The sequence below is a fragment of the Pogonomyrmex barbatus genome, unplaced genomic scaffold (genome assembly GCF_055798465.1).
Source record: "Pogonomyrmex barbatus isolate J1 unplaced genomic scaffold, ASM5579846v1 scaffold2, whole genome shotgun sequence".
NCBI classification, from domain to species: Eukaryota; Metazoa; Arthropoda; class Insecta; order Hymenoptera; family Formicidae; genus Pogonomyrmex; species Pogonomyrmex barbatus.
The window spans coordinates 9,731,037-9,758,419 of record NW_028297116.1 but is presented as its reverse complement, the minus strand read 5'-3'; the positions used below and the strand labels follow the sequence as shown (position 1 = coordinate 9,758,419).

The following is a 27,383-nucleotide window of genomic DNA, read 5'->3' as shown; positions in this document are numbered from 1 at the left end:
CAAGTCTACTAAGCATTGGGCAGCCTGTCAATTGTTGACCTGCTGTTCTGAAATAAAGCCTTGGATCTGTGATGCTAGAAATCGCCTGAAATCTTAGGTCAATTTCTAGCATGGTGAACACAAAGTTTTACAATGAAACGCTGTTGGCAGCATCACGCTTTACACGATTTTCTAATAACTAACGCCTGATAGAAAATTAAATGTTTCATTTAAACGAAGTTACATCAACAATAGAAAAGATATAAAAAATTATTCTTATAAAAAAGTAGTCATTCTTCTCAATTCCTATTCAAATTTAATGTTACTACTTATTTCTGTGATTATGGAAGTGCAAGTGAATGATATTAATCATGTGCGTAATTTATTGGTGGATAAAAAGAATATCAAAACACTATAGGTAGATAATTTATATCATTTTCTTTTTATATATAGATATGTGGTTTTAATGAAAACAAATTATGTCCGAAAAAAATTAGTAGTTAATATTTTTGCAATAGTTCTACTGATAAAAGAAAATTGTTATTGGTTATCTAACATCAGTTATACATTATTTAATAAACGCTTAATCTTGTCAATCATTAATACAACATACATGTATTACTGAATTTATGTAGCACAAAATGTTTCGAAATATACTCAAAATGGCCAAGAGCATCCCTCGCGGCATTCTGAATATATTTTAAATGATTTTTAGATATTTGTTGCTATCTGAGAATATCTCTAAATTGCACATGACATATAAAATTAGAAAGAGAACGCTATTCCCAATTTTTTCGTAATAAATTATAGATAAAAGTCCTACTGTTTACAATAGCGACCTTTCCAAGGTTTCCGATTATTGTGTTTCTTAGCCACGAACATCCTGCGACGTGACGAGGTCTTGCGGTTTTACGGACAAACACATTTCTACCGACCACTCGCGACGGACAACGGACGTGATAGCAATCAAACCTGATAAGACCTGATAAAACCTACTTGGTAGGAGTTCGATAATCGTACGGATGATATCAGACTTTATTAGAAATTGGCCCTATTTGCAGTCGTTTTTCAAACGCGATCCGAGTGAGTGGTATCTCCCTTCGTGAAATCTTCGACGACGCAAGAATATCCAGCTCCCAGTAATCTCTCAGGTTCTAAATCTCTCTTTCACGCGCAATATGGAACCCTCGGCGACCGGCAATGACAAAGCCGAGGCGCAACAGGTAAATTGAGAGTATACCGAAAATTTCGCATAAAGGAATTTCTGTAAAATCGATTAATTTAGGTCAAATCTTTTCGATTTTGTAAATATGTGAAGAAGGAAGACTATTATAATGCTAAAACCTCGAAACTTCAAAAAACGAAAAAACTTTAGATCAGTTTCTACTTTTCTTTGTTATAAACTGAAGATGTTTCTTTATTCACCAAAGAGAACGGCAAGTATTGGTCCCAATTTTTTTCGCATTTTTGACACATCTTATGATTAAAGTTAATATTATAATATTACTATATTCTCATATCCAAATTTTAAATTTCAAAAATTAAAGCAATATAATAATAAAATATAAGATATTTTGTATTTTCTTAATTAACTTAAAAAAAGTGATTCTTTTAAGAAAATTGTAGAAAAATTTCTAACGCTAATAATACATTTATTATAAAATTTTTGATAGTAGATAAGTTTTATTTGAAGATAACTTTGTTTATGAAAAATAAAATTTATGTAAACTTACGTAAAATTACGTAAAATTACGTAAAAAATATTTATATGTAATGTTTATATATTTATTGTTTGTCTATTCTTTTTTCCAGTTTTATTCAAAATAATATATAAATTTCATTTTCAGAAATAATCAATTTAAAAAATAAACCAATAATTAAATTTCTATTCTTGCATTGAATTGTCAACATAGTTTATATTAATTGAAATTTTATATGTATTTTTTACATGTATTTTAATTAAAGCAGAATATTGTAATATTTTCTAATATTAATTTGAAATTAAGAGTCAAAAAAATAGTTTTGTGACTTATTAGTTATCAAATAGTTCATATTTTTGTATTATCACAACAAAAAATTAATGATAATACAGTATTGCGCAAAAGCGATTTTTGCGCAGTAACTCATTGTTATTAATAACTATTAGTGGGTCCGGAAACTACTAAAAGTATAAAAGATTTTTGTATACCTACCAAGAGGTTCCAATAGAATAGAATGGAAAATCTCCCTACGAAATTATCCTGTATGAAATACAAAGACGCGTTTCTTTGTTCACGTCTTTTTTATTCTGCTTTTGTGTTCACTTTCTATAACGAAACAACACTCCATTCCACAATTCATATTCCGTCGATATTTTCGTGTAAAAAAAATTCGACTTCATATTAATTTAAAAAAATCTATCATTAAAAGGTATTGAGAAAACATGAGTCATTAGGTATAAATATAGTATATATTAAAATATAGTATAAATTTAAATTGATATTGGTATATATGTCAATAATGATCTGAATCATTGATAAATTATTATTATTTTATTATCTCTCGGTGAACTTTTTTTTCTCTAATCTAGTGAAGGATGACTAACTTAGTAGCTCAAACATACATTGACATTTTTGTTGCAACATGCGAACTTTGTTGTTTCCATTATTATCGATCACTTTCTTTCTAGATTGCGCTGATGATAGATATAAGAAGATTAATTTAATCAGTGTTAATAATAATACTACCAATGTGTAAAATGTATTTCTGATAAAATAAACATACTTTTGTATTTCCCAAGTATATTATTATTAATAAATTCACTACATACATATATTAGCATAACTATACCCATTAAAATAAAGATTATACTAATCAGATTTAATTATAATAATTGTAAAAAATATACAATAAATATATTTGAGTTGTAAAATAAATAAAAGTATAACTATCAATTTCGTGAATCATCATATCAAAACGATATTTTTATAAACAAAAGAAATAAACAATGAAAACGTAATTAATAAAAAAATAATATAAAAAATTTTTGTTTGAAAAATTGTTTAAAAAATTTTTTTTGAATTTTTATCAATTATTTTTCATATAAATAATTATTATAACTAACAAAGTTTAATTATCGTGTAGAAGATCATTTTAAAATAAAAATAAATATGTATACAGGGTGTCTGGCAATAACCGTATCACTTTTCATGGATAAATAGAGCAAATTATATTGAATAGAAAAATTCTATACTATTTTGCAATAATTTAAAGAGTGTACGTTCGCGAATAAGCGAGTATTCGAAGGATTATATAACCCAACATTACGCACATAGTTGCTAAATGCACATCGAGATATTTGGAGATGTGTATAATTATAAAGAAATAGTTGCGTTCAATTCAGAACGCAATAATTAATAAATAGTTTATTGATAAATTACCTGTTGGATATTCTGCTGAATGTTTTTATAATTAAGGCATGCATGAATATTAATAGTGAAATCTAACCTTTCAGGATCTCGTCACAATGTGATGAAATTGTAGATAATCTGGAATCGCGGAGAAATACAATAATATTTACCATGGATAAAAATCATCATGGATGGAATTAATATTGGCTTAATTTTATTATAAATGATTTAATTGCTGACAATGAAGGCAATTATTTCACTCAATATTTATTGCTGCTTGAGAGTACTTTTAGTTTTCTAGAGATCATGGCGACTGCTGAAACGTATTGAGATGCTGAGTGTACTTAGAACCGTTTAGAATGTAGCAAAAAATCGTAAGACAATTGCAAAACTATTGCGTTCTGCTGAACGCAGCTAATGCTTTATCATTTGTAAATCATATCTTTATCAATATCCTGCCGCGCACCTAGCAAATGGAGCAAACACGTGACACTGAGTTGTTTCTTCGATTACTCACTCATTTGTAGTTTTAAATTGGTAATTTTAATTATACATTTCAAAAATCGCAAAATGATACAGGACTTTTCTATTCAATATAACCCGTTTTACTTGTCCATAAAAGATATGATTATTATTAGACACATATATGCGCACGCAGAACGAAGAAAAATAAGAAGAAACAAAATAGCCAAATGCCTGACCAATTGTCTGATGCAGCATAATACCTTCTGTGACTTTTAGTTCAAGAATCATCCCTCGAAGAGTTACCTGCTAAAAGATCCGATTGGTCATTTTGTTATGATACCATGACAAGTGATTTTAGAAAACCTTCCCTAACCTTTCTTTTTCCCTATGAACTGTTTGCTTCTCTAAGGAACTTTGAAACTTTTCATTTAGTTCCAGGTAGTGGAAAGAGCAACACGTGATATCGAAATCCGCAGACGCGTAAAAATTCGAGAATGTTCAAAAATATTACAGATCATATTAGCAATTCTGTGCTTTCTGAAGAATTACATCTGTAATTTCATTTGAAAGTTATTACACAGTAATGACGCCGTCATTTATTTCAAGATAATCGTGATTGGTTCTTTTATTGTTAAAAAAAAAGTGTTTAAAAATAATCTTAAAATTATGTCGAGTTCAAAATTCGAACAACAAATAATCATCAAATTTTTAGTCAATTCAGGAAAAAATCAATTTGAAACTTATCATTTATTGAAAAAAGTGTATGGAGATCATTGTATATCTCGTACTTTAGCGTTCTTACATTTCGATCAGTACAGTAAAAAATTGGAGCAATCCAAGGTAGAGATAAGAATAGTTTTCTCTTTTTTTTCTTTCTATTTAAATTTTCATCCTCTGAAGAATGCAAATGTATTATCAAACTATGTTGAATTTGCTTTTATCTATGTTGCTATTTCTTTTATTGCAATGAAATAATTTTTTCGATACGAAATCTCTTGCAAACACATGCGGAATCAAATTCAATCTTTGATAGACTATTTTGTTGTTAAATTACCTAACGTCCTTTATCAGATAAGAGGAATAAATAAAATAATAATTTGTTGTTTGAATGCTAAATTATGCAATTTTTTATTTTTTATTTTTTAACGAACATATTTATCTCTATCAAAAGTTGTATTCTGCATTGAAAAAAATTTGTTTGAAAGAAAAATTGTTTATTAAGCAGTTTTTAAATTAACAACAAAGAATTCACAAATATTTATGTCCTAATCATTATATTTAATCTTTTGTAATATTTTCTAAATTGAAAAGCCTGAAAGAAATTTTGATCTGATAAGAAGATTTAGAAATAGTGTATTGAGAAATAGTTACTTTATCAATGCTAGAAAAAAATAATATTAAAAATAATATAAATATAAAACTCACATTAATAAAGGAATAAAATTGAACGTATGGAAATGCTTTTAGCGCGAAATAGTTATATAACAACAACATTTTTTAATAAATAATGTGCAATATAAATAATAATAATGTATATATTTGATAACATTTAATTTTAAATATTAAATATAATGAATATTTAATTTAATTAATTTTAATAATATTTTAATAATGATAATTTCACACATATATATTTTTGGAGAAATCATAGTATGTTTGAAAAAATTTTTTAAATCTTTGATATTGAAAAAAGATTAAATTTTTTTTGCCCATAATACAATTTCTGTTGCAGAATTGAAACATTCATCATTAATTGGATCAGTAACAAACATGTAAGAGATAAAACTTATATGTTTTATACTTCACTAAAATTGTCGATTATTTTCTATTTGCAACGATTAAATCGTTATTATTAATAACAATGAATTTATGTCTATGATATTCTCTAAATATTTGATTACGCATTTATTATCACATTGGACATAAACTTCTACTTTTTTATAATTCTACATTGATAGAAACTATTGGTTGGTTGGTTAACATCGTAATAAAAAAATTAAAATCTTAGATCTTTTCTATATCATATCTATATCATTTATATCGTATAGATTTATAAATAAACACATTTATTTTGATATTTTCTGAACATTTCATGCTCGTTAAGATACTTAAAAAAAAAGAAAGAAGAACAAAGAATTGGATGACTTTACTATCATTTGCATATACTTCCTTTTTTCCTTTTTTTTTTCATTTTCCTTCTTTCTTCTCGTTTACTTATTCTTCATATTGGTATGCCACGTTTATATTATGTGTTATACCATACACTTTTATTTTTCAAGATATTTGTCGATGTTTATTTGTGCGTGTGTGTGTGTGTGTGTGTGTGTGTGTGTGTGTGTGTGTGTGTGTGTGTGTGTGTGTGTGTATTATAAAATCTTTTAATAAAATAATAAATAAAAATAAGTAAATAAATAAACGACATTGATTTTCAGACAGCGGACATATCCAATGAAAATGTGCCTTTAAATACACCTAGGACTAGATCAAATTCAGTAATTGACGGCTCTCTCGGCTATAAAAAATACTGTACAGTTCTTGCAGCTAATAAAACTCGAGTCCGGAGCAAATCTGTATCCATTACAGATTATTTTGTACGTATATTCATAATAACATTCAATGCTTTTGTAATATGCAAAACTTGGGTAGATTAATTAAGTATAAGTATGTAATTGTATATAAAATTGTCATAAATGTGTGTATGTATGCGCGTACTGTGTGTGTGTGTGTGTGTGTACGCGCGCGCGCGTGTATGTATGTTATAATTATTTATGCAAGTATTAGAAATAAAGTAAATAAAAAACATCTTACTAATAACATAATAACATAATAGCAAATACAAAATAGCTGAATCACATAATCTCTAAAAAATTGACAAATTCATTTTTATCCAATAATTTATTTAAATTAAACAGCTTTTTATTTTGAATATTATTATTATTTTATTATTATTCTAGATAAAAAATATTTCGCATTACAAATAATAAAAATAACATTAAAAATTTACTTAACTGAATGTCTATTTCTAAGAAAATATCTAAGAAAATATGTACGATACAAGAATTGCATTATATACATTCTGACTTTTATGTGCAAATTAAATTAAATTTTTCACTCTTGTCTCGTGCTCCCAGGATGATATCATGAGTTTTATTTCTTCAGATTTTTTGACAAATTTCAAACTACATTTTCTCAATAAAAGGCATTTTAAATTTATATACATCTTTCTCAATTACAATTAATCCATTAAAATTATGAATTGCAGAATATATTTCTTTTCCGGCAAACTGTTATAATTCTTTTCGTGCAAACTGTTTATTTTCTTAGAACAATTCATCGGAGCAACATTCGGATGATACCCAGACCCAGATATTCAATCCAGAATCATCTCAGGATAACACGATAAAGAAATCAGACATAACTGATGCTTACAATGTACCTAAAAAAGCAGACTATGATGCTAAACCCCAAATACCGACTAGCAGGTAAAAAAATACATTATTAACTTTTTAGAATTAATTATAAAATTGCGATCTAATGATACTGAATATCATCAGATCAAATTAAAAAATAATTAAATCAAATATAATCAAATAAGAATTAAATCAAAATCAAATAAAAACACTAATTTAAAGTTGAATAGGACAATTAAGTCTTAATAAACGTTATGATAAATATGTACGTAAAATATATACGTATGATAAATACATAAATATGTATGTATGTAAATAGTTTTTAAAAATTGTTATACTAAATTTTTAAACATTTAATTTTACTGATGTTACCAATTACAATGATTTTTCAACTGTCATAAATATTTCTAATTGCACTTCGTTTGTTAGAGTTTATTTTATTTTTATTAAAATGTTTAATTTTTACTAAACATACTAAATTTTATATTTAATTTGAAGTTGGTATTCTTTCATTTGATTATGTTTTCTCTTTCTGCATTTTTTGGTTTAGCTCCTCGAAAGAACCTTTAGACTCTTCAGTACCTATTGCACTTATGCCAGTATCAAAGACTGCAGAGTGTTATAATATGGATCACGAAAATCGCGGTAAATGCGTAATCTTCAATAACGAGAACTTTGACAATGATGAACTCGTGCCACGCAAGGGTTCGACATTGGACGCATTAAGATTAGAGAAAACCTTCACGAAACTCGGATTTGATGTTAAAATTCACAATGATTTTACGCACCAGCAGATTATCGACGAAATAGAGAAACGTAAGAGCAATACTAAATATATTTACTATGTTCTACTAATGTTCGACTCTTCCCATGTTTTCCGCGCATTTTCTCTACATTCTAACACAAAACATAAATGGTTTATTTAAATAATTTTGATGTTTGATTGTGCATTTATCGCAGTAAGTAAACTTGATCACACGGACAATGATTGTCTCTGCGTCTTTACGCTAACTCACGGTATGCAGAGGGATCTGATATGGGCAAGAGATGTCATCTACCAGAGCGAAAGACTTTGGAAGCCTTTCATTGCCAGTAAATGCACGACGCTTGCGGGCAAACCAAAAATGTTCTTCTTCCAAGTAAAACAATTAACAATTCTAATTTTTAATTATCGATGATATTTCCGCTTTATTTTATCCGTTTCGCTTACCTCATCTAATTTTTTGTTTAGGCTTGCAGAGGCGATGAGTCTGACAGCAGTGTTCAACTAGCCCCTCGATCTTTAATACAAACAGAAACGGATGCAAGTCCAGCCGGACCAGCAAGTTATGAAATTCCGACTCATGCAGATTTTCTATTAGCTCACAGCTCGGTTCAAGGTAAGCATTCAAATTACTCATCTTAATTTGACTTAAAAAAAAATCTTCCTTATCCAACTCCGAAAATAAAGTGAGAAGTGTGATATTGATTAATTAATTCGTTATACGAATATTGTTAATATATTTCTTTATGTTAAGGTTTCTTGGGATGGAGAGACCCCGAATATGGCACGTGGTACATAAATTGCTTATGCGACGTCATGGACGAACATGGAACAACTATGGATTTGTTAAACATGTTGACATTAACAGCGCGGAAAGTTGCTACTGAGTACGTCTCGATTCATGACAATATATATTTAAACAATAAGAGACAGGTACCATCTGTGACGACAATGCTGACCAGATCTGTTTATTTTCCACCAAAATCAAAAGATGAATGATTCGAGACAAATTGAAAGAAATTTTTTAGAAGAAATTAAAAAAAAATGTCGAGTTTTTTCATTACTTAAATAATTAAGTAACAATTGCGTTTGATATATAATGACAGAATGAACAAGTTCTATATATATGTATCATGGGGTACATAAGAAATTAGAAAGAAATTATGTTTTCTAAAAGATCGAAGAAAAAGAACATTCATTTTCTTAGTGTAATAACATCAATACATTTCTTCCGAATATTGAATTATTTTGACAGTACGACGTAAATTTGTATCAAAAACTGTTATTTCTAAATGATCTACATGCATTTATCTAATTTATAAATTATTTCATATGATATTGCTTTAATTTTCTAATTTGCTTTAATATTATTGAATTTTATTATTTTAATTTTATACATAAACAAATTTAAATATATACATATGTTTCACATATTCTGAAGTACAATTAATACTATAAAATAATAATGAATATATAATATTTTATATTACAATGACAAATTTAGTCTTACTGACTATTTCTCAATAATGTCTTCATTTTATACTTTATTATTACTTATATATTGTGATGTATTAAACAGTTCCTATTTTAGTTTTCTATATCGTCAACTTTTTTCAATATGTAATATCTTGGAAGAAAATGTAATAAAGAATTTTTTTTGAGGAATATGGGTTTGAAAGAATACCTCGTTCATCGTTTTGGAAAATTCTCCGTTCTCATCTTATCCAATTTGTCACTTTTCATTCTTTCTCGTGGTTGTTCGCGTTTCCACTGATCCATTGCAACGTTCACCTGATCTTTCTCATCGCCGTTTTTTTTTTTCCTTTCTCGTCTCTCTCCTTCTCCTTCGCCTGACCTAATACCTATCCCTGGTTGGGCTGTTCAACGCTCTCCAACATTTAATTAAACGTCGATCGCTTACAGCCGAAAACGATACAGCTTGTTTAACGCACGAAAACGGCGTTATTCCCCATCCGTCGATCACACGCCACCACAACATCGTTAACGCTTTCATTGTTGACGCTACTGTTATCTACGTAATTACCCCCATTCCTGTGAAGCGTAATTAAATTAAAAGAAATTGAACATCATATCGTAAATCCTCCAGTTTATAAATATTCAGTTCACAAATCAGATTAATTATCGATAAATATCAAACAAGACAGCCTGCACATTTATGTAACTTTGGTATTTCTTTCGACATTTGTTTTGCCTGTTTTTGCTATTTAAGAAAGATTTGTTTCATTGCGGAAGATTGCGAAAATCCTAACTACATTATTGATAAAGGCACATAGTAATTGATATTGCGATGAGCATATCGGTCGCACCCTTTAGAAACAACTCTCCCTCGACCTGAAGAACAGGGTCACGGTGCATCTTCAAGATGGCTTGATGATTGCATCAATTAGCCTTGCAAGAGCACACTTAAGCACGATCGTAACCACGAAGCTTCGCGCAAAAACGCGGATTGATTTTACCGTGGGTAATAAAAAATTAGCGTAGCAGATACTATCTAATCAAACATTGATTAGAGGAGGCGTCTAATTTTATAACGACTTTCATCAACGTCTGCAGGTCATAATGCAGATTAAACGTCATTGTCAATTACATCACAATTTTTCGAAAAACCGAAAGAGATAAAAGAGGTTCTAATGAAAATCTTTAAAAGTGATTAATCAACGATAGCAACGCAGGCCAAAAGCTGCAAATTGTTACATAAGAAAAGAAATAATAACAATTAGCATTAAATTGATTGAAATTTTTTCTGCGAAATCATGGTCGCAAGACAATTTTTAGATTTTCCGTAATGGTGTATATTCGAAGTAGAGCAAAACGATGAAATCCATGTCAAAGTGTCAATTGAGGGGATGAGCGGCGAAGACAACGGCCGGAATCATAGTTGAAACCTCCAGAGGACTCTGGACCACGCATTCGGAAGCTGCGAATGGAGCAGGGTAAGGGTGGTGACAAGCGGGGGCGAGAGTCGATCGCGGAGGGAGCCTAAGGACCAGGAGTTTGCGCGAACAGATCAATACGGGGACTACCCCCCGCGCGTGGACATATCGCCTTCTCACTTTTTCTTTCTCTATCTCTCTGTTTTCATCTCGAGCCGCTCCTCTTTTTTCTCTCCCTCTATTCTTTGTTGCGTTTTTGTATTTTATCTCTGTATTTTCCTCATACATCAGTTCGCTGATGTGAGATTATACTTTAATTCTGGATTGTTTTAGTTTCATTACGTTACACTCGTCACTCTCTTGTATCGTTTTGCTTTCTAATCAACCTCCTTTTTCTTTCTCTCTTTTTCTGTTAATAATCTAATATAATTATGTTAATATCTAATGTAATAATAATAATAATTATACAGGGAGGGGGGGGCTTATGTACACTCTGAAATTTTTTAAATAAATCTCTTCGTATTTAAATTTATTTATCTGTCTATATTTAAATATTTTATATATATATATATATATATATATATATATATATATGTATATTGATCCATCTACTCTCTCCCTTGAATCGCGATCCTTACAATCCTCGCGAGCTACTATATGTCCCTTATATTTTAACCCATATTCTCACGCCTTCTATTAATATTCTCGCTCGATTAAATCTCCCGACGACTCTCTTCGCCTTAAGCTCTACGTATCCAGTTCATTCTTGAAATATCCTTGGATTCATCCTTCATGCTCGCCTCCCCGTTCTTGCTTACTAATACAAATCTTTTTTTTCTCTAAAATTTACGCAGTTATTATTCTACTCGATACTTTTAATCTCGTAGCATTGACACTGTACCGTCTGTCACGTTAAAACATTGACTTACTCCACACGATTGTCCTTCTTTATTTTTACCAATTTTTTGTCTCGTCCTTACATTCCTACCATCTCTCCTTGCAAATCTTTTCTCTGTTCCACACATATATCGTGAATCTATACTTCCTTCTTGATCGATCTCAATCACGACCCCCAGTTGGATCGGTTCTTCCTCTCTTTCGTTTGTTCGCTCTTTATTCTTATATAAGGTGTCCGGAAGGTATCATTATTTTTTTCAATCACCTCGACAAATATCAAGTTGATATCTCTTCGCAAAAATTTTATTTATTCGTCATTCTTTTTCCAATATTCGGTTTTAAATTAACTTTTTACTTAAAATTCTGTCAAAATTTCCTCACGTTTGTCAAATTCAAATCTACGTAACCGCGCAAAATGTCGATCGATTACGAAAGTACTCGGATTTTCAATTTTCAAGATTTCCCAAGTGAAAAAAAAATTCTTTCGCGTCTCCGATGGATTTCTTTTTTTATCGCGAGATCATCTATTTTCCGATTGCACCACCCTGTATATCTGTACCTTGCGCGCGCGCGCGCGCGCGCGACCGGCGCTCCGTCCTTGTCCGTGACGCGCGCGCTACCCCCAGCGAGGTGGTGGCGGTCCAGCATGTTGGCCGTGCGAGATGCTGAATCCGTAAGAGGGATTCAGTCGTACTGCCTGGGCCCTCTCTGTCGCACGGCTAACGCCCGGTCGGCGAGTGTGCGAGGCTGCGTTCGCGTGCCGCGAGGAGCCGATTTCCTCCCTCGGCGAGAGCTTCTCTTCGTCGGAAAGGAAATCGAGATGCACGGCGGGATGGATACGTCCGCATGAGAGGGGTGCGCTGCGTGATCTCGCTGGGGATAACCGGTGGTAAGTAGTACGACTCGGAATTTCGATCCCCCTCTTTCCGTCTCTCTCTCTCTCTCTCTCTCTCTCTCTTTCTTCCCCGTTCGCCCTAACATTTTTTTGAAGAGAATGCTGCCCGGTGCTACGCCTCATCGCAAGCTCGTTCACTTTGACGTGAACGGTTTAATTCGAGAAGAATTTGGAGGCTACATGAAACAATTCATCTTACGTCAATGTTTGCATTTTTACTATTACAAAAAAATGTCAAGGCTATTTTTACATTCTACATAGCATCTGAAAACTGTATCAATAGTATCGCAGTCGTATATCTTTTAGTGTAAAAAAGCTATGAACGACAAACAGACTACGCACGTGTCATGGATTTTACATGGATATTTTTCAGTGACTTCCAAGTTATCAATATTGGTTAAGTTAATAACTTTGTTTTTTCTCTTAATTTTACGTCGTTGCGATTTTTCTGTCAAGATTAGGTAGACACTTTTAAATAATACAAACCGATGAAGCTGATCTTTTCTTTTTATAACATTGCTTATAACATTGAAAAAAATAATAAATTCTTTCTCTCTACACTTTGCTTATTATATTGTTCGTAAAGGAATATTTCATATTATTGTTGTGTTTAATATCGTCATGAAAAAAATTAATGATACCATAAAAATTAATGATATCACTCGGAAATCATTTTAAAAATGCACAGAACAGCACGATCAGATATGTGCTCCTCTTCTTCGTCGAATCGAACAGTAAAGTGCGGATCGATTCGCGGCCACTTGGCGTTCGCGATGAGAAGATGTTGTTGACTGGCATGAAAAGTTGGCAGTAGACCGACAGTAGACCGTCCGGTCTCTTCGTGTTCAAAGATAAACCGCGTGCGCTGATTTAACTCGTGCCGAGAGTGAGCCTTGACTTAGACGAATCATTGTTTCTTGCCTTTTCACAAAGCTTCACGGAATTTTGCCAGTGATCAACTTCTGGTACAACATGTTTCTCCTTAAACAGTGCAGTTTCTTCTTTAGCATCACCAGAATGCTTTGCTTCTAATTTCATAATGCGTGTGTTGCTGATAATTTATGGTCGAATTTTTGCGCAGTTTTATACTACACAAATCTTACATTTGCCAAGTAATATAATTAGCACTCCATGGAAATAAATCTAAACAATTTTTGTATATCCTACAAGAAGATAATTTAACTCAGTTTTGAAATTTGAAGCTACCGATGTATATCTCAAAGTATATTATATATCGACAATTATTGGTAATTGTTAATAAAATTGGATGATGGTAAAATTTAGTTGAATTTTCAATTGCTGTCACTGACTTCATTAAATTAAGATAATACAGAAATATTTATATCTCTAATATTGTTGGAATGATGACAACTTTCATTTAAATACGGATGGTAATTTATTTTGATGAAGATATTAAAGCTGAAATAACAATTGAAGAATTGAATAATTGAACATTGATGGTAACCAAGTTATATTTGCGTTTATACATGCTATATTAATAAATTTTAAGATTTCAATTACCGTAAAAATCATTTGTAATTATATATTATCTATGGTACATATTATCATTCGTTCTAATTAGCATAGAATAGTAGGAGCAACACATCTTTAATGCTTTAACAAACAATGTTGTTTATTGTTTCTAATGCCATACAATTTTTGTCAAAACTTAATAGAAAATTATAGAAAAGAAGAAAGAATTATAGAAAAAATTATTTAATTGATTAAATAAATTGCATTAATAATTTGTATTTTTTGATCTTTAATGTTATATTAAATCTTTGCAATCATCTAATAAAGACAATAAATAATTTTGCTTTCTATTCTCTCTCTCTCTCTCTCTCTCTCTCTCTCTCTCTCTCTCTCTCTCTCTCTCTCTCTCTCTCTCTCTCGCTCTCACTCTTTCAAATATCATGTCAATATATAGTTTGTCATACTTTTCATTTTTATAAAAAAAATATCTCGTTTATATCGTTTTCATCCGGTTACATCGACAACCTTTATATCCTTTTCACGAGATTTTTCTCCCACAGTATATCAAATATAATCTCTCTCTTTCTTTCTCCCTCTATCTCTATCTATCTATCTCTCCACTTCTCTCCCTTTAGAACCGGCCTTCAGCCGTGATATTCTCAATTGGGAATATCCTGTTGAAAAATTCTTCTACATTTGTTCAGCCTTGAAAGATGCTTTTGCATAAAATTATCGTCGGTCGCCTCTCATACCTTTTTCTTCGCTTTCCCTCACCCTTTGAGGGCTGCTTACCCTTCACCACGACCAAGCGCGTATTAGCTTGTTCCTCTATTTTTGCGTTGGTGAGATAATGAGATCATAGGCGTGAGCACATTATCGACAAAAGATTACTTCCTACCTCAAACAAGTAAATTTACTCGCTATCAGTATGGCGCTTTTAAAGTGAGATATGAAATATCCACGGAATATTAAAAAAAATTTTTAATTTGATCTAATATTTATTAGTCTCACTGAAAATTTGATCAAGCACCATTTATTCGTCAAATTTGTGATGCACAACCTTAAATATTTTCGTTATCGCTTGATTGCGGTCACGTTGTTCACTTTTCATGTCTAAAAATGTATTTGCTGCAGCAAGCAAAATAACTGTACATTCAACTGCTCTCGCAATTCTTAAAACTTGATCAGGCTATACGATCCAAATATTATCTTGTTTTGTGATCGCATCGCTGCATACTCTTTGAAATATGATTTTTGGCTGAATCAAGAAATTACTATATAGGAAAGAAAATGTGCAAACATATAACAACTCAAACAGGAAAAGAAATATAAATAGACGAGAAAAAACGATTCTTAAAATCACGGGAAGATTTCCATATAATTCTTTAGCACACAGCCGGAATAGAATAGATATTATCGTAGAATTATTAGCACAAAAAATGCACAAAACAATTTATAACAAGTTCAACGGCATTATTATATACGTTCTAATTATACACAATATCACGAGATCCACCGTTCTGAAGATATTCACAGATCTGAAATTTATAACAAAATCATTAACGCGTGAATATTTAGCAGACTTTTTTGAAAAGCTGAAATCGAGTTTGAGAGAAGAATCTTTCAGGGACAAGAGATGGTGAGTCCGTCTCACGGACACCATGGCGAGCAAACATTTTTAACAATAAACTTTTTGTTTAATGAATCAACACAATAATCATTTTTCGAGTCACGACCCCCCGCAATACTGTACCCGCATCCGCCAAAGTTTTATTAAAAAAAAGTTTTATTATAAAAATATATAATAAGTTTTATTTTATTTTATTTTTATTATTTTTATTATTTTATTATTTTATTATTATTTTATTTATTATTTCGTTTTATTTATTTTATTTTATTTAAAATGATATTTATCATGGCCCTTTTGAATATAGAAGATACGCAATTTTGCTGCTTGGCATTTTTTGCACAGATTTTAATCATCTTTGACCCAAACATTTAAATTTGAGGCTTAAATCAACATATTGTTAAAATCATTTAAAAATGTAATGAAAACAAGTCTTTATTCTTATTCCTGAAGCTTGATTTGCGGTTATTTATCGCGGTTTGTTATCTTAAATGATTTATTACCTTAATTTCAAATGTGAAGATAAACAATACTTACCTTTTGAGGCTTTTTTGTCCTGTTTTTTAAATACATCCTAATACATAAATAAATACACAATAAATCATCAGATATCACCATTTTGTAATGTGGAAATGTCGCTGCAATCAAGTATGTTTATCGATTGAAGTTTAAGTATATAACTGTGACATGCGTCTCTATATAGCGCGGATGTTAAATAGATCACCAATTGACGCGATTGTATTCTAAAACTGTCCACGTGCGAGCGCATTCGCAAAAGCACACTTTAAACGCGGGTTTTAAAAGAGAACGTGCCGATAGTTTACGAACTGCGATAGAAACGAGAAACAAACGCGGCAAACTCACATCCGCGGACGTGTACGTACAACATTAATAATTTAATCTACAAACGGGTTTTTATACATCGTCGGAATGAAAGACTTCGACGCGCGTTCGATCCAATTCGATTTAAATTTTTTTGCGATCGCACCGTGTGAATTTTTCATGAAAATTTCGCGTTAGGGCGGGGGGGGGAGGGCGTCGTCAGCATCTCGCACGTGCTTGGGGGGGTTGACGTCGCGCTCCCGACATCTCGTACTTTAAATTCGCTACTTCGCACCTACGCCAGAGATAGCTTCTGTAAATATCGCGAGAAGACGAAGATACACGTATATCCTCCTCTCGCTCTCCGTCTTTCGTCTCTCATTGAGGTGAGTGAGTTCATTTCTGCGGGCATGTTGAGTTTCCGTGCGTGTGCGTGCGCGTGTGCGTGTGCGTGTGCGTGTGCGTGCACACGCGCTCGAGCTGTCCGTCAATGCGAGACCATCGATTTCTCTCAATTCAGAAAGCGCCGTCTCGCACGAATTAATAATGCAGGGTCGTTACGAAATTCGTGTGGGGATCCGACTGAACTTTATACGTGACTCGGTGAGCCGCGCGCGCCCGGGGGTCACGACCCTACACGACCCCCATCCTGTCCGATATCTGGGGCACACTTGAATTTTAAACCGCGTTATACGATTGCCATCGCGCTCGATTAAGCTCCTCCACGCGACGGACTGCCTCGGCGCAGACTCCCACGAAATGTGTGCTCGATAGTAAATGTCAACCTGTATGTCATCGGTCACGGAGTTATCTATGTAAGAGTGCTAAGCGAGCTCTCGACCACACAGGAAACGTGACTCGACGTCGATGCAATTTTTTACACGACTTTTCTTTGATAGAAAGAAAAAATTATCCTATAAAAATGTCTTTAAAAAATTTGTTACTTTATACACATTTCCTGCTTTATACACATTTATATATATCTCTTAGACACATTTATATATCTACATATGGGGAGATATATTTTAAATAAAAGATATATTTTAAATAAATATATATTTTTATAAATCTATTTTATATAAAAAATATATTTTTATCACACTTACAACACACTTTTTGACGATTTTACAACACGATTTTACAACACACTTTTTGACGATTTTACGTCAGAACGTAATCTGTTAATGTAATACGGCAATATAATATGGTTGCGATATGTAAATTAATTCCGATAAAATTAATGATTTTTTCTCTCGGGATTCATTGTCTTTCTATGCAAGCCTACGACGGATATCGATTTCTAAATATCAAAGGCCGGGAGCTTTTTGTATCGGCTAACGAGCGGAGACATACCTACGCGGGCTTATTTGTATGGTGATGTTAATCAAGGAGACGGAATAATTAACGCGGTATTGATCGCGAGAGTGCGCGGCTTTACATCGGATTAATCCGTGTGTATCTCCGTGTTTCTCTATTGCCCGACAGATGTAATAGCCATTATTAGGCCTGTTAACACACAACGTTGCGGGAAAGCACACGCACAAAGAGAGATGTACAATAATAAAATATTCGATTAATACGTAACGTTTCACGTGCGCCAAATTTTGGGACCACAAATACGCATATGTAATCTCATATGACGAATACTATAACAACGTACATCCGGTGGTTAACCATTATAGCGCTGTTGTGGTGGTGCCTTATCGCTCTATGTTATGACCAATGACAAAGAACATCTTCAATGTTCCTTTGGTGAAATTGCTCATAAAGAGCTGTCACAAAAGAAATAAAAGAATCTAGCGTCAAATGATATTCATTGTTAGGAGCTGCAAATGTTAATTAGAAAATGAGCCTTAGATTAAGAATTTATTAAAGAAAAAGAAATATTAAAGAATAAATATTAAAGAAAAGAATTTAATGACGAAAACGAGAGAAGCTTTTGAATGACAAAGCAAATTTTATCAAATTTTATCGAACACCCAAAAATACTAAGTTATTTTTTTAATATAACCGGTATGGATTTAAGGCTTAAAATACGTTCTTCGATAAGAGAAGAGATATTTTATATATATATATATATATATATATATATATATATATATATATATATATAAATTGAATTACATCGATCATTTAAAGTTATTAATACGATGATTAGGGGGAGGGAGGAAAGGACGCGGTAGAGATGCAGATACTTTTGCGACTCGCCGTCGGTGTTCGGCGACGTTGGTCGTTATTACGCCGCTTTTACTATCCATCATTCAGTTGCAGAGCACATCCGGAAGCGGACGAGAACGCGGACGGTACGGGAACGAGGATGGGAGTGTACGTGACGGGCGTAATTGGCGTGATTGTGTTTTACATCGCGGTGCTGGGCGTCGGCGTATGGGCCGCCGCGTTCAAGAGAAGGCAGGCCGCGCAGGGCCACATGCAGGATGACATGATGCTGGCGAATCGACGCCTCGGACCTTTGCTCGGCATCTTAACCCTCATCGGTAATCACCCCAGGATAATTGCCCCTAATTACATGAGGCAGGAAAGGAAAAGAGAGGGATGAATTTTGTAGCATCGCTTCCTCGCACGTCCGACGAAAATCCATAAAATATCGGTATTGCAGCGAAATCTGTTTAATACGAGAAAAATCTCTATCTCGATCTAAATTTCTCCTCACGAGAATTCAATGCGTTTGTGTAGCCCATATGACAACTGATGATATGTTTGTTGTTACAATAGGAATTACGCTCTGTCAGGCAATTTATTTCGCGCCACGGGTGATCCTGATTAGAATGGACGCAGGCCTGTGCGAATTTCCTGCTTCAAAACGCTTTAAAAGGTCAGCGAGGTCAAGGATCAATCTAGCATTACATGAATATTAATAGAGAACATATTGAAAAAAATTATGCATACAAATTCTATTCAATTTACAAATCTACGATTCAAAGTCAACGTGGATTTTTCTTCAACGTGGATTCAATCGGACGCTACTTTTTGCGTTTTTTTAATTCCTAAGCATACGTAAATTAATTTCTGACTTCGAAGATGGAAAACCTATGACTTGAAAAAATTGCTGCGGCGCAGCCTTTGCAGGCATTGAACTCACTCACGAAACCGATAATCTATCGTGAGTTGCCGCGCCCGAAAAGCCTCTTTTCCAAACTCATTATGTATAGACTTTACGAAATTACCTCGCAAAAAGCGTTCGCATGCTTCGACTTTATTTTCTTCCTCGCTATCGACACGTGTCAACCACCCTTGCGTTGTAAAGGGTAACATCGTAAAAAGGAACGTTGCATCTTCGCATCGGTTGCACCTTATTTAAAATTGACTCACGCCTCGCGGTTTCTCCGACATATTTCTGGCATTATTATTTTTAATCCAGCTCCATCTTTTCGCGAAAGGAGGAGATTTTGCGACTTTGCTAGAAAATGAGTTTATCGTCTCTTCCAATTCACTTTGCTTTTTACAAACTACTTCATACGTAATAATCTCGTTCTCATTCAACCGTTTCTAATTTCCTCATTAGTCTCCCCTGAATATCTCCTTGCATTCTTTCCATTACCGTAATGAACACTCCGAGAGTATGCAACTGCAGAAAAACACGATGTTAAGTGCGTCCCTTCGCCCTCGCTTTTTCTCCCGTATACCGCATACCACTCACTGGCTTATCTTTCCCATTTCCTCCCTATCCTTCGTATAAACGGACAACGAGATAGGAATAATTCACCAGGCATTCACTTTACTATTTATACGTGCGGCTTACAAAAAAAAGTTGGCTGACATGGCGCATAGCTGTGTGCCATCCTAAAAACAAATTCCGGTAATTACATATAAATAAAAAAGCGATGTATAGTTTTATGAATGAAAGTTTCATAACGATTCTCCTTAAAAAATATCAATGTTTGAAGTAATTAAGAAGATATGAATACTTTAGCGATTTATCGTATGTATGCGCAGCGACATGGGTCGGAGGAGCCTTCGTCAACGGGACCGCCGAGGCCATGTTTACGAGAGGTCTGGCCTGGTGTCAAGTACCTATTGGATACAGCCTTAGCTTGATTTTCGGTACGTCATCTACGCTATTCAAATATCCTTCTTTGATCCTCACAACTTAACTCGCTGATACTTCCAAAAGATATTTATAAAACAGCAATGGTTTTATAAACTTAACTCGCTGATACTTCCAAAAGATATTTATAAAATAACAATGGTTTTAAATAATAAAAGTGCAAATGAACCTCTGCTTAATCATTCTTTGCTATCGAGTTCGATTTCCTTTTCCTGATGCTAATCAACGTCACGGCCAACGAACTGTCGCAGGTGCCTTGCTCTTCGTGCGTCCGATGAGGAAGGCCGAATACGTGACGATGCTGGACCCCTTTCAAGAACGATACGGCGCGGGTGTCGGAGGCTTGCTTTTCCTTCCGGCGCTCTGCGGCGATCTGTTTTGGTGTGGTGCCGTCCTGAGAGCGCTGGGAAGCTCGCTGGCCGTCGTCGCCGGGATCGATCCAAACATCAGCGTTTGCGCCTCCGCGCTCTTAGCGGCCATGTAAGGATAATGCTAAATCGGAGACGGAGGACGGTCTGGCTCGAACACACTCGATATATATTTAATTTGCCAGAAAAAAATGCCAAATGTGCTTTCAGATACACAGTCTTCGGCGGTCTGTATTCCGTGGCGTGCACCGACGCGTTGCAACTGCTGTGCATTCTATTGGGTTTAGCGATCGCCGCACCATTCTCCATGTTGCATCCGGCGGTGTCATTCGAGAATAATCTGACTTCAAAGGACTGGTTGGGACATGTGAAGAACGAAGATCTGGGCGAGTGGATAGATGGCATGTTGTTGCTAGTATTCGGCGGTATACCTTGGCAGGTAACTTGATCCTTTATCTCGATAAAACTCAAGTCGAACGTTTGAAAGATTATCCGAAGCACATTTGTGCTAGATTAGAACCCGAATAAGCTGCAGCTTGAAGCAATGTTATTACGAAAGAGAGAGAGAGAGAGAGAGAGACAGTGTGTCATCTTAAAAAAATCGTTATATAAATAATTATAGCTAATCCTTTCTGTTTATCTTATTTTTGTTTATTAAAATTTATTGAAAAGTAATAGTTTAAACCGTGATTCTTTATTCACATAAATCTCCTTTTTCAGGGCTACTTTCAACGAATCCTAAGTATTAAGAGCACTTCCGTTGCAACGACTCTATCGATAGCTTCGATGTTTGGTTGTCTGATACTCGCGGTACCATCGGCCGTCATTGGGGTAGTCGCTCGTGCTACCGATTGGAGCCTGGTTCCAGGTTACAACAGAACGTTTTCCACGGATGACGGGAACGCCGCGTTGCCGATGGTCTTGCGGTATCTCACGCCCCAATGGGTATCGTTCGTTGGTTGGTTTTAATATATTTTAAAGTTACATCACTCTTCTTCAATTGTAAAGTCAAACTTCAAACTTATTCTTCGTAAATTAATTTTGCAAGGTCTTGGCGCAATCTCAGCGGCAGTGATGTCCTCGGCAGATTCCAGTATACTTGCCAGTAGCTCCATGTTTACCAGGAATGTCTACAAGCTCACGATACGGCCAAAAGTAAGCGTAACTTAGCGTTAATTAATCGCGTTGATTAATCGGCATCAACGCTTTGAAGACATTATCGAAGCTTCTCCTTTATTTTACAGGCGTCCGAGCGTGAATTAAACTGGGTTCTGAGAATTTCCGTAATCGCGGTTTCCGTACTGTCCACTCTCGTCGCTCTTACGGTCAACAGCGTCTACTATCTCTCGTAAATAAATGTGTTCAAATCTAATTTTTCAAATCTAATTTATTTATGACAAACATCTATCTGCGATAATCTTTTTGCAACGATACTTTAAATAAATGCATTTATAACATAAATTAAATTATTTTTAAACTACAATGACGTTTAATAAAAAGAATTCTAGAACTATTTCTTTTTTGAGCAACAATTTCATTCTTTTCTTAATGTTTACTTCTTACTTTTATCTTAAGTTTATTTACATTACTTGTCTATTTATGAAATTAGATTATTTATCATTTTGAAAATTTCAGTATTTTTTGTAACAATGTTGTAACAATTAATGTATAAAATATATAAAAACATGTCGCATCTTTGTTCGTAGGTACCTGTGCTCCGATCTTGTCTACGTCGTCCTATTCCCGCAACTATTAGCTGTTATTCATTGGCCCACTATGGTGGACACTTATGGGTGTTTGGCGGGATATTTCATTGCTATTGTTCTACGTCTCGCTGGTTAGTAACAATTTCTAATTCTCGAATGTTATTACTCGGACAATGCAAATATAGAATATCATACAGATCTCTAAAGACTCTGCTTTCTTTTATTATATAATCATATACAAAATGCCCTAATTACTTCTGTATCCTTTATGTTTTTTAAATGCATTTCGAATTTTGCTTTGTTTAAGGAATCGGAAATTCTTAATAATCTTAATATTGTTTAATACTTCTTTTATATTCTTTTAATTTTTATAATTTGTATCTTAAGATTGGGAAGTTCAATTCTAATTCCAATTTTTTTCAGATAGCTATTCTAAATATTTTTTAGAAATCTATTAGTTTTTTAATTGTTTCGTTTTCAGGAGGTGAAAAAGGTCTCGGTATACTCCCGCTGATCGAATATCCGTTCTACGACACGAAGACACGTACTCAGAAATTTCCCTTTCGCACCGCCGTCATGATAATTGCTCTTTTCACCCAACTCTTCACTAGTTTCCTCGCTAGAACCTTACTTGGCAAGGGCTATTTTCCACAATGCTGCGACGTGCTGAGCATCTACTCGCCCGGGAAATCCAAAGAATCGTCGGGCGTTATGCAAAGTAGCTCTGGTGCCGCCCTTATGGATTCGTCCTCGGTAAATAGGAATTTAAGAGGGTTCGCTTGGTCCATTCTTAGTCGATCGATGACACGCCGATCTCTTTCAGAAATCAACATCGGGGATAGACTCCTGCGATGGCGTTTATGACGACGAAAGAACCTGCAGCCACGAGGACGATCGTGGCGAGGGCGAGATGGTAATTGCAAACGATGTCCTCGATTTATCGAAGACAAAGAGCGTCGGGATGTCGGTGCAACGAGCTAATCACAATCTGCAGAATCTGCCGAATCTGCGTAGCGCGATACAGACGCCGGCGCGGCATGTCTCCGTGGCGAATCAGTACACGCCGATACAGACCGACAGAGGTCAGATCCTCGGGGTGAGGAATCTGCGCAGCCCCCTTGGTTCCCAGGTGCTCTCGCCCACGCGGTCGATCGGTATCCCGGCGACTCCGATCACCCCGTGCGCCCCTTCTTACGCCAAGGTCGGCTGCGAGCTCGGGCCGAGCAGCGAGAAGCCGCGGGACGGAATCAGCATCGTTGACAGAAGCAACATGGAGTACAACGCTCAAGAGAACCCGCCGGCCAGCGTCGGGCCCAGAAAGAGCGTGAAGGGGGTGAAGCTCGTCGGTATGGAGGGCGGCACGTTACGGAGACCGTCGCTGCAGGTGAGGGACGACCTCCACGAATCGTCGCTTTTATGAAGCTCACGACGAGCCGGGCCGCCGTTTCATTTTTGCGCGCATTTTGTTTTGTATCCTCAGTTATCTGTATGAGTTATTTTATTAAATTCTATTCACTGGTTTTACGCATGTGTATTGTTCGCTTATTTATCAGCGGTACGGTTGTTCATGAATAAAGATGACACCCCTAAGGGGGGGTTCTTCTTAGAGAGTCCCTCATAAAATCCCAAATATTCCCCAAATATTTCCCACACATAGTTTCTGCCTGTGATATTTAATCTTATTTGCTGATAAATTCTATCCTTTCTTAATTTATTATTTTCGCAAATATTACAGTTTCCTCTTGCGAATGTTAAGAAAAGATTCATTAGCAATGCATATTTAATTTTACTGGCGTTTGGTAGTAAAGGCAAAAAGTTGTTATCTATATTATTTCATTGAATTTTACACATTTATCTTTATGATATATATTTGATTACTTGTCAATGGTACAGCAATAAAAATAGTGACGGTTCAATGAATCCTCAGAGAGTACGAGGACCCTCAGAAAGCGGAGGGTCCTCAAAGAGATCCGCGTGATCTCGCAATCTCTCGGCGTGATTCTTGGCGTGTGTACTCAAGTAGATTTCCCATAGCTTCCCGCACATAGCTCCCATGAGACGGCCTTTTGTGTCGCGTGTCCTCAGGGCACATTCTCACCGACGCCGTCGGTGGAGTTAGTCAACATTCTGGACAGAAGACAAAGCGGCGGCTCGTATGGACCGGGTTCTCTGTCCCCCGTACCATCGACGCCGGGGCATGTAGGGGCATGTAAAACCCACGGCACCGCGACTGAGGGACAGAGCGGAAACGAGCATTGCAAGATAAAGAGAGGCATCGTGCGGCATCACAGGTATCTATGAGGGAACGCAAATTAGATCAAAGAATTTCAGAGCTTTCTCGACTTAGTTTCTTGTAACATTTCCACACACACTTTTATATTGCGCGTAAAAAGAGATTATATCCACCGTTTGTGGAAATTGGAAGAGAGATTATATCTACCGTTGAAAATTAGATAAAACAAAGTTCTTCTCTTCTTGATTTACAAGAACTTACTTGATCTACTTTACTAGAATATAGTTTCGCATCTATTTCTGTCTGTTAAACAAACAAAGAAAGAGATGTGTCTATAAAAATGTGTTGCAAATAAAAAAAATATATTAAAGTTCTTTTTAGCGATTTATCTCGTGAGATTTCTAAGTTTATATGGCAAATCAAGAAGAATCAAATCATCCCGTGAAAATTATGAAATACAAATAAAAATATAATTTTCCATAACAGATGCGATGAAACTTGATTGAAAAAATAATATCTTACAGTAAATAAAAATCAACTACTAGACGTAAATAAAAATTAATTACTTAACTTAAGGAGTTGGTAAAAATCCGTAAAAGATTCGTAAAAGATCCGTTCATTGAACACTCTCTCCGGTCATGCTCTCAAACGTTTGCGCAGCTTCAATGACACGGGCGACCGATCGGCGTTGACGACGCTCGCCAGACAGCCGAATTACCCGTCGATGCCGCTAAGGCCGGAGGACTGCCGTATGACGTTAGCAAGAAAGGACAAGCGGCTGGCCACTATCGGCAGGCACTCGTCAATGACAAACGAAACGGAGCTGAGCAACACGAGCAGCCTGATCGTTTGCAGTCCCACCTACAGCATGTACAGTTCGGCCGCGAAGAGCTCCAATTATTTCGTCACCGATGACGAGGCTGTCAGCAGGTTCTAAAGCGGGATTTCGCGGCTAGGATTTTCAGAATTGGAAATAATACTTGCCTATTCCACTTGTCGAACGCAAAGATCGAAATCGGCATGTCCGACTGTTGCAAAAGGTTCTGTCGTTTTTCTGTTCGTCATTGTATCATCTTTTTTTTGGATAAAAGATGAAGAGTAAATTTAAAAGCGTGGGGGTTTTTGTAAAAAAGGGCATTAAAAAACTTCTCAAATGAAAAGAATGATATACTTTGAGCGAGAATACTATCTGTAAAATATTTTACTTTCGATATTATATTTGTCATGGAGGACAAACCTCTTGCATCAGTTGTCCCATTACATCCCTGCTCTGAGACACATTTGGAGAACGCGAAAGCAACAAGGACAATCATAAAACCCATTACTCTCCTGACGTGCTCAATCGTGAAATTCCACGTTTGTTGTACGATGGATTCTATGTAGAACCATCACACAAATTTATATATGCGTAGAAAAAATATATGACCGTCTTTCAATCACTGAGATGCTCAGCATATATCATGATTAATTAATAGAATTTATACTGAAAGTGTTTTGTATTACAAACTCGAAGCAATTTGCATTACACGCTCACATATTTGTAATAATTTGTGTCCTATAAGCCCCGTTATTATTAGCTATGTTATTACATTACATTTTTTTGATTCAAGTACAACATTCATTATTCACGAAGATCCAAGTTGATGAAATATATGATAATCTTATGAAAGTTACTTTGTAAGGGGAAGTTATTATACAGGATGTCAAAGATTTCGCGTGACAACAGTTAATGGCAGATTATTGAGATGATTTCGAGATGGAAACTTAATTACTGTAACGTCGAGGCTAGAATAGTTTTTAAAAGAAAAATGTTTAAGACTTAGGCTATCAGAATTCAATAATGTAACAGTGTTCAACAAAACTAATCGACCGTAAAAATGAAAACACACTAAGGTCACTGTCAATATAACTTTTGATGAACGTTATAATTAACATATATGTATATATATATATATTTATATAACCTTCATTTATTTATTTCTTTTCCCAGGTAAAAATCTCCCAGGTAGTGACGTTAAAATTTTTTGCCGCGATAAAATGAATTTTAAACAACGAGCTATTAGAAATTCATAATAATAATTTTGTAATCTTGAAGATTTTCTTGAATTTTATTCCTAATCATTTAGAGTTTATATTTGTATGTATCGTTACATGTATTTTGTTATCTGTTGCATGTCTTTCGGTGTTGTTTTTTATGTAAATGAAAGTAATACTACTAAAGTAATACTACTAAAGCAAATTTGTTCCTTTCTTACAAACAAGTAATTTTTTTCATTACTTTATTTGTAAGGATACACTTCCTCGATTAATTAAGTTTTTTGTGTATAATGCGAGATTAGAGATAAATTTTATAGCTTATAGGATCCACTTACCAACTTTCAGACTGACAACTACAG

General features: G+C 34.4%; 2 protein-coding genes across 7 annotated transcripts; both read left to right on the top strand.

Annotated features, from left to right (window-relative positions):
• Positions 1-387: 387 nt before the first annotated feature.
• Positions 388-9,671, top strand: LOC105433784 (caspase-1). 6 transcript variants are annotated; one of them, XM_089077256.1, is made up of 8 exons: positions 388-1,202; positions 1,298-1,415; positions 6,266-6,424; positions 7,158-7,315; positions 7,794-8,059; positions 8,204-8,382; positions 8,475-8,622; positions 8,761-9,671. In XM_089077256.1, the coding sequence occupies exons 1-8, from the start codon at positions 1,180-1,182 to the stop codon at positions 9,003-9,005; spliced, it is 1,296 nt and encodes a 431-aa protein (XP_088933382.1). In that variant the 5' UTR covers positions 388-1,179; the 3' UTR covers positions 9,006-9,671. The 6 variants fall into 6 exon arrangements, with proteins under 6 accessions (XP_088933382.1, XP_088933384.1, XP_088933386.1 ...); XM_089077258.1 differs by lacking the exon at positions 1,298-1,415 and adding an exon at positions 5,566-5,605 and having other exon boundaries at positions 390-1,202; XM_089077260.1 differs by lacking the exon at positions 1,298-1,415 and having other exon boundaries at positions 391-978; positions 1,041-1,202.
• A 2,761-nt stretch (positions 9,672-12,432) lies between these two features.
• LOC105433783 (high affinity choline transporter 1) lies at positions 12,433-26,972 on the top strand. Its single transcript, XM_025220008.2, has 13 exons — positions 12,433-12,686; positions 18,880-19,109; positions 20,569-20,676; positions 20,932-21,160; positions 21,259-21,487; positions 21,769-22,006; positions 22,097-22,203; positions 22,293-22,396; positions 22,755-22,885; positions 23,236-23,507; positions 23,578-24,138; positions 24,789-25,045; positions 25,648-26,972. Exons 2-13 carry the CDS (start codon positions 18,932-18,934, stop codon positions 25,922-25,924), a joined length of 2,691 nt encoding a protein of 896 aa, XP_025075793.2. The 5' UTR covers positions 12,433-12,686; positions 18,880-18,931; the 3' UTR covers positions 25,925-26,972.
• The last annotated feature ends 411 nt before the right edge of the window (positions 26,973-27,383 follow it).

What these genes read in the sequence shown, in the direction of transcription:
- LOC105433784 (XM_089077255.1), top strand. Translation starts at nt 4,500, where the DNA reads ATGTCGAGTTCAAAATTCGAACAACAAATAATCATCAAATTTTTAGTC. An exon ending in AAAAATTGGAGCAATCCAAG is followed by an intron (nt 4,674 to 6,265) that starts GTAGAGATAAGA and finishes ATTGATTTTCAG; the next exon opens with ACAGCGGACATATCCAATGA. An exon ending in AGCTCACAGCTCGGTTCAAG is followed by an intron (nt 8,623 to 8,760) that starts GTAAGCATTCAA and finishes CTTTATGTTAAG; the next exon opens with GTTTCTTGGGATGGAGAGAC.
- LOC105433783 (XM_025220008.2), top strand. Translation starts at nt 18,932, where the DNA reads ATGGGAGTGTACGTGACGGGCGTAATTGGCGTGATTGTGTTTTACATC. An exon ending in TACGGAGACCGTCGCTGCAG is followed by an intron (nt 24,139 to 24,788) that starts GTGAGGGACGAC and finishes GATTTCCCATAG; the next exon opens with CTTCCCGCACATAGCTCCCA. An exon ending in GGCATCGTGCGGCATCACAG is followed by an intron (nt 25,046 to 25,647) that starts GTATCTATGAGG and finishes ACGTTTGCGCAG; the next exon opens with CTTCAATGACACGGGCGACC.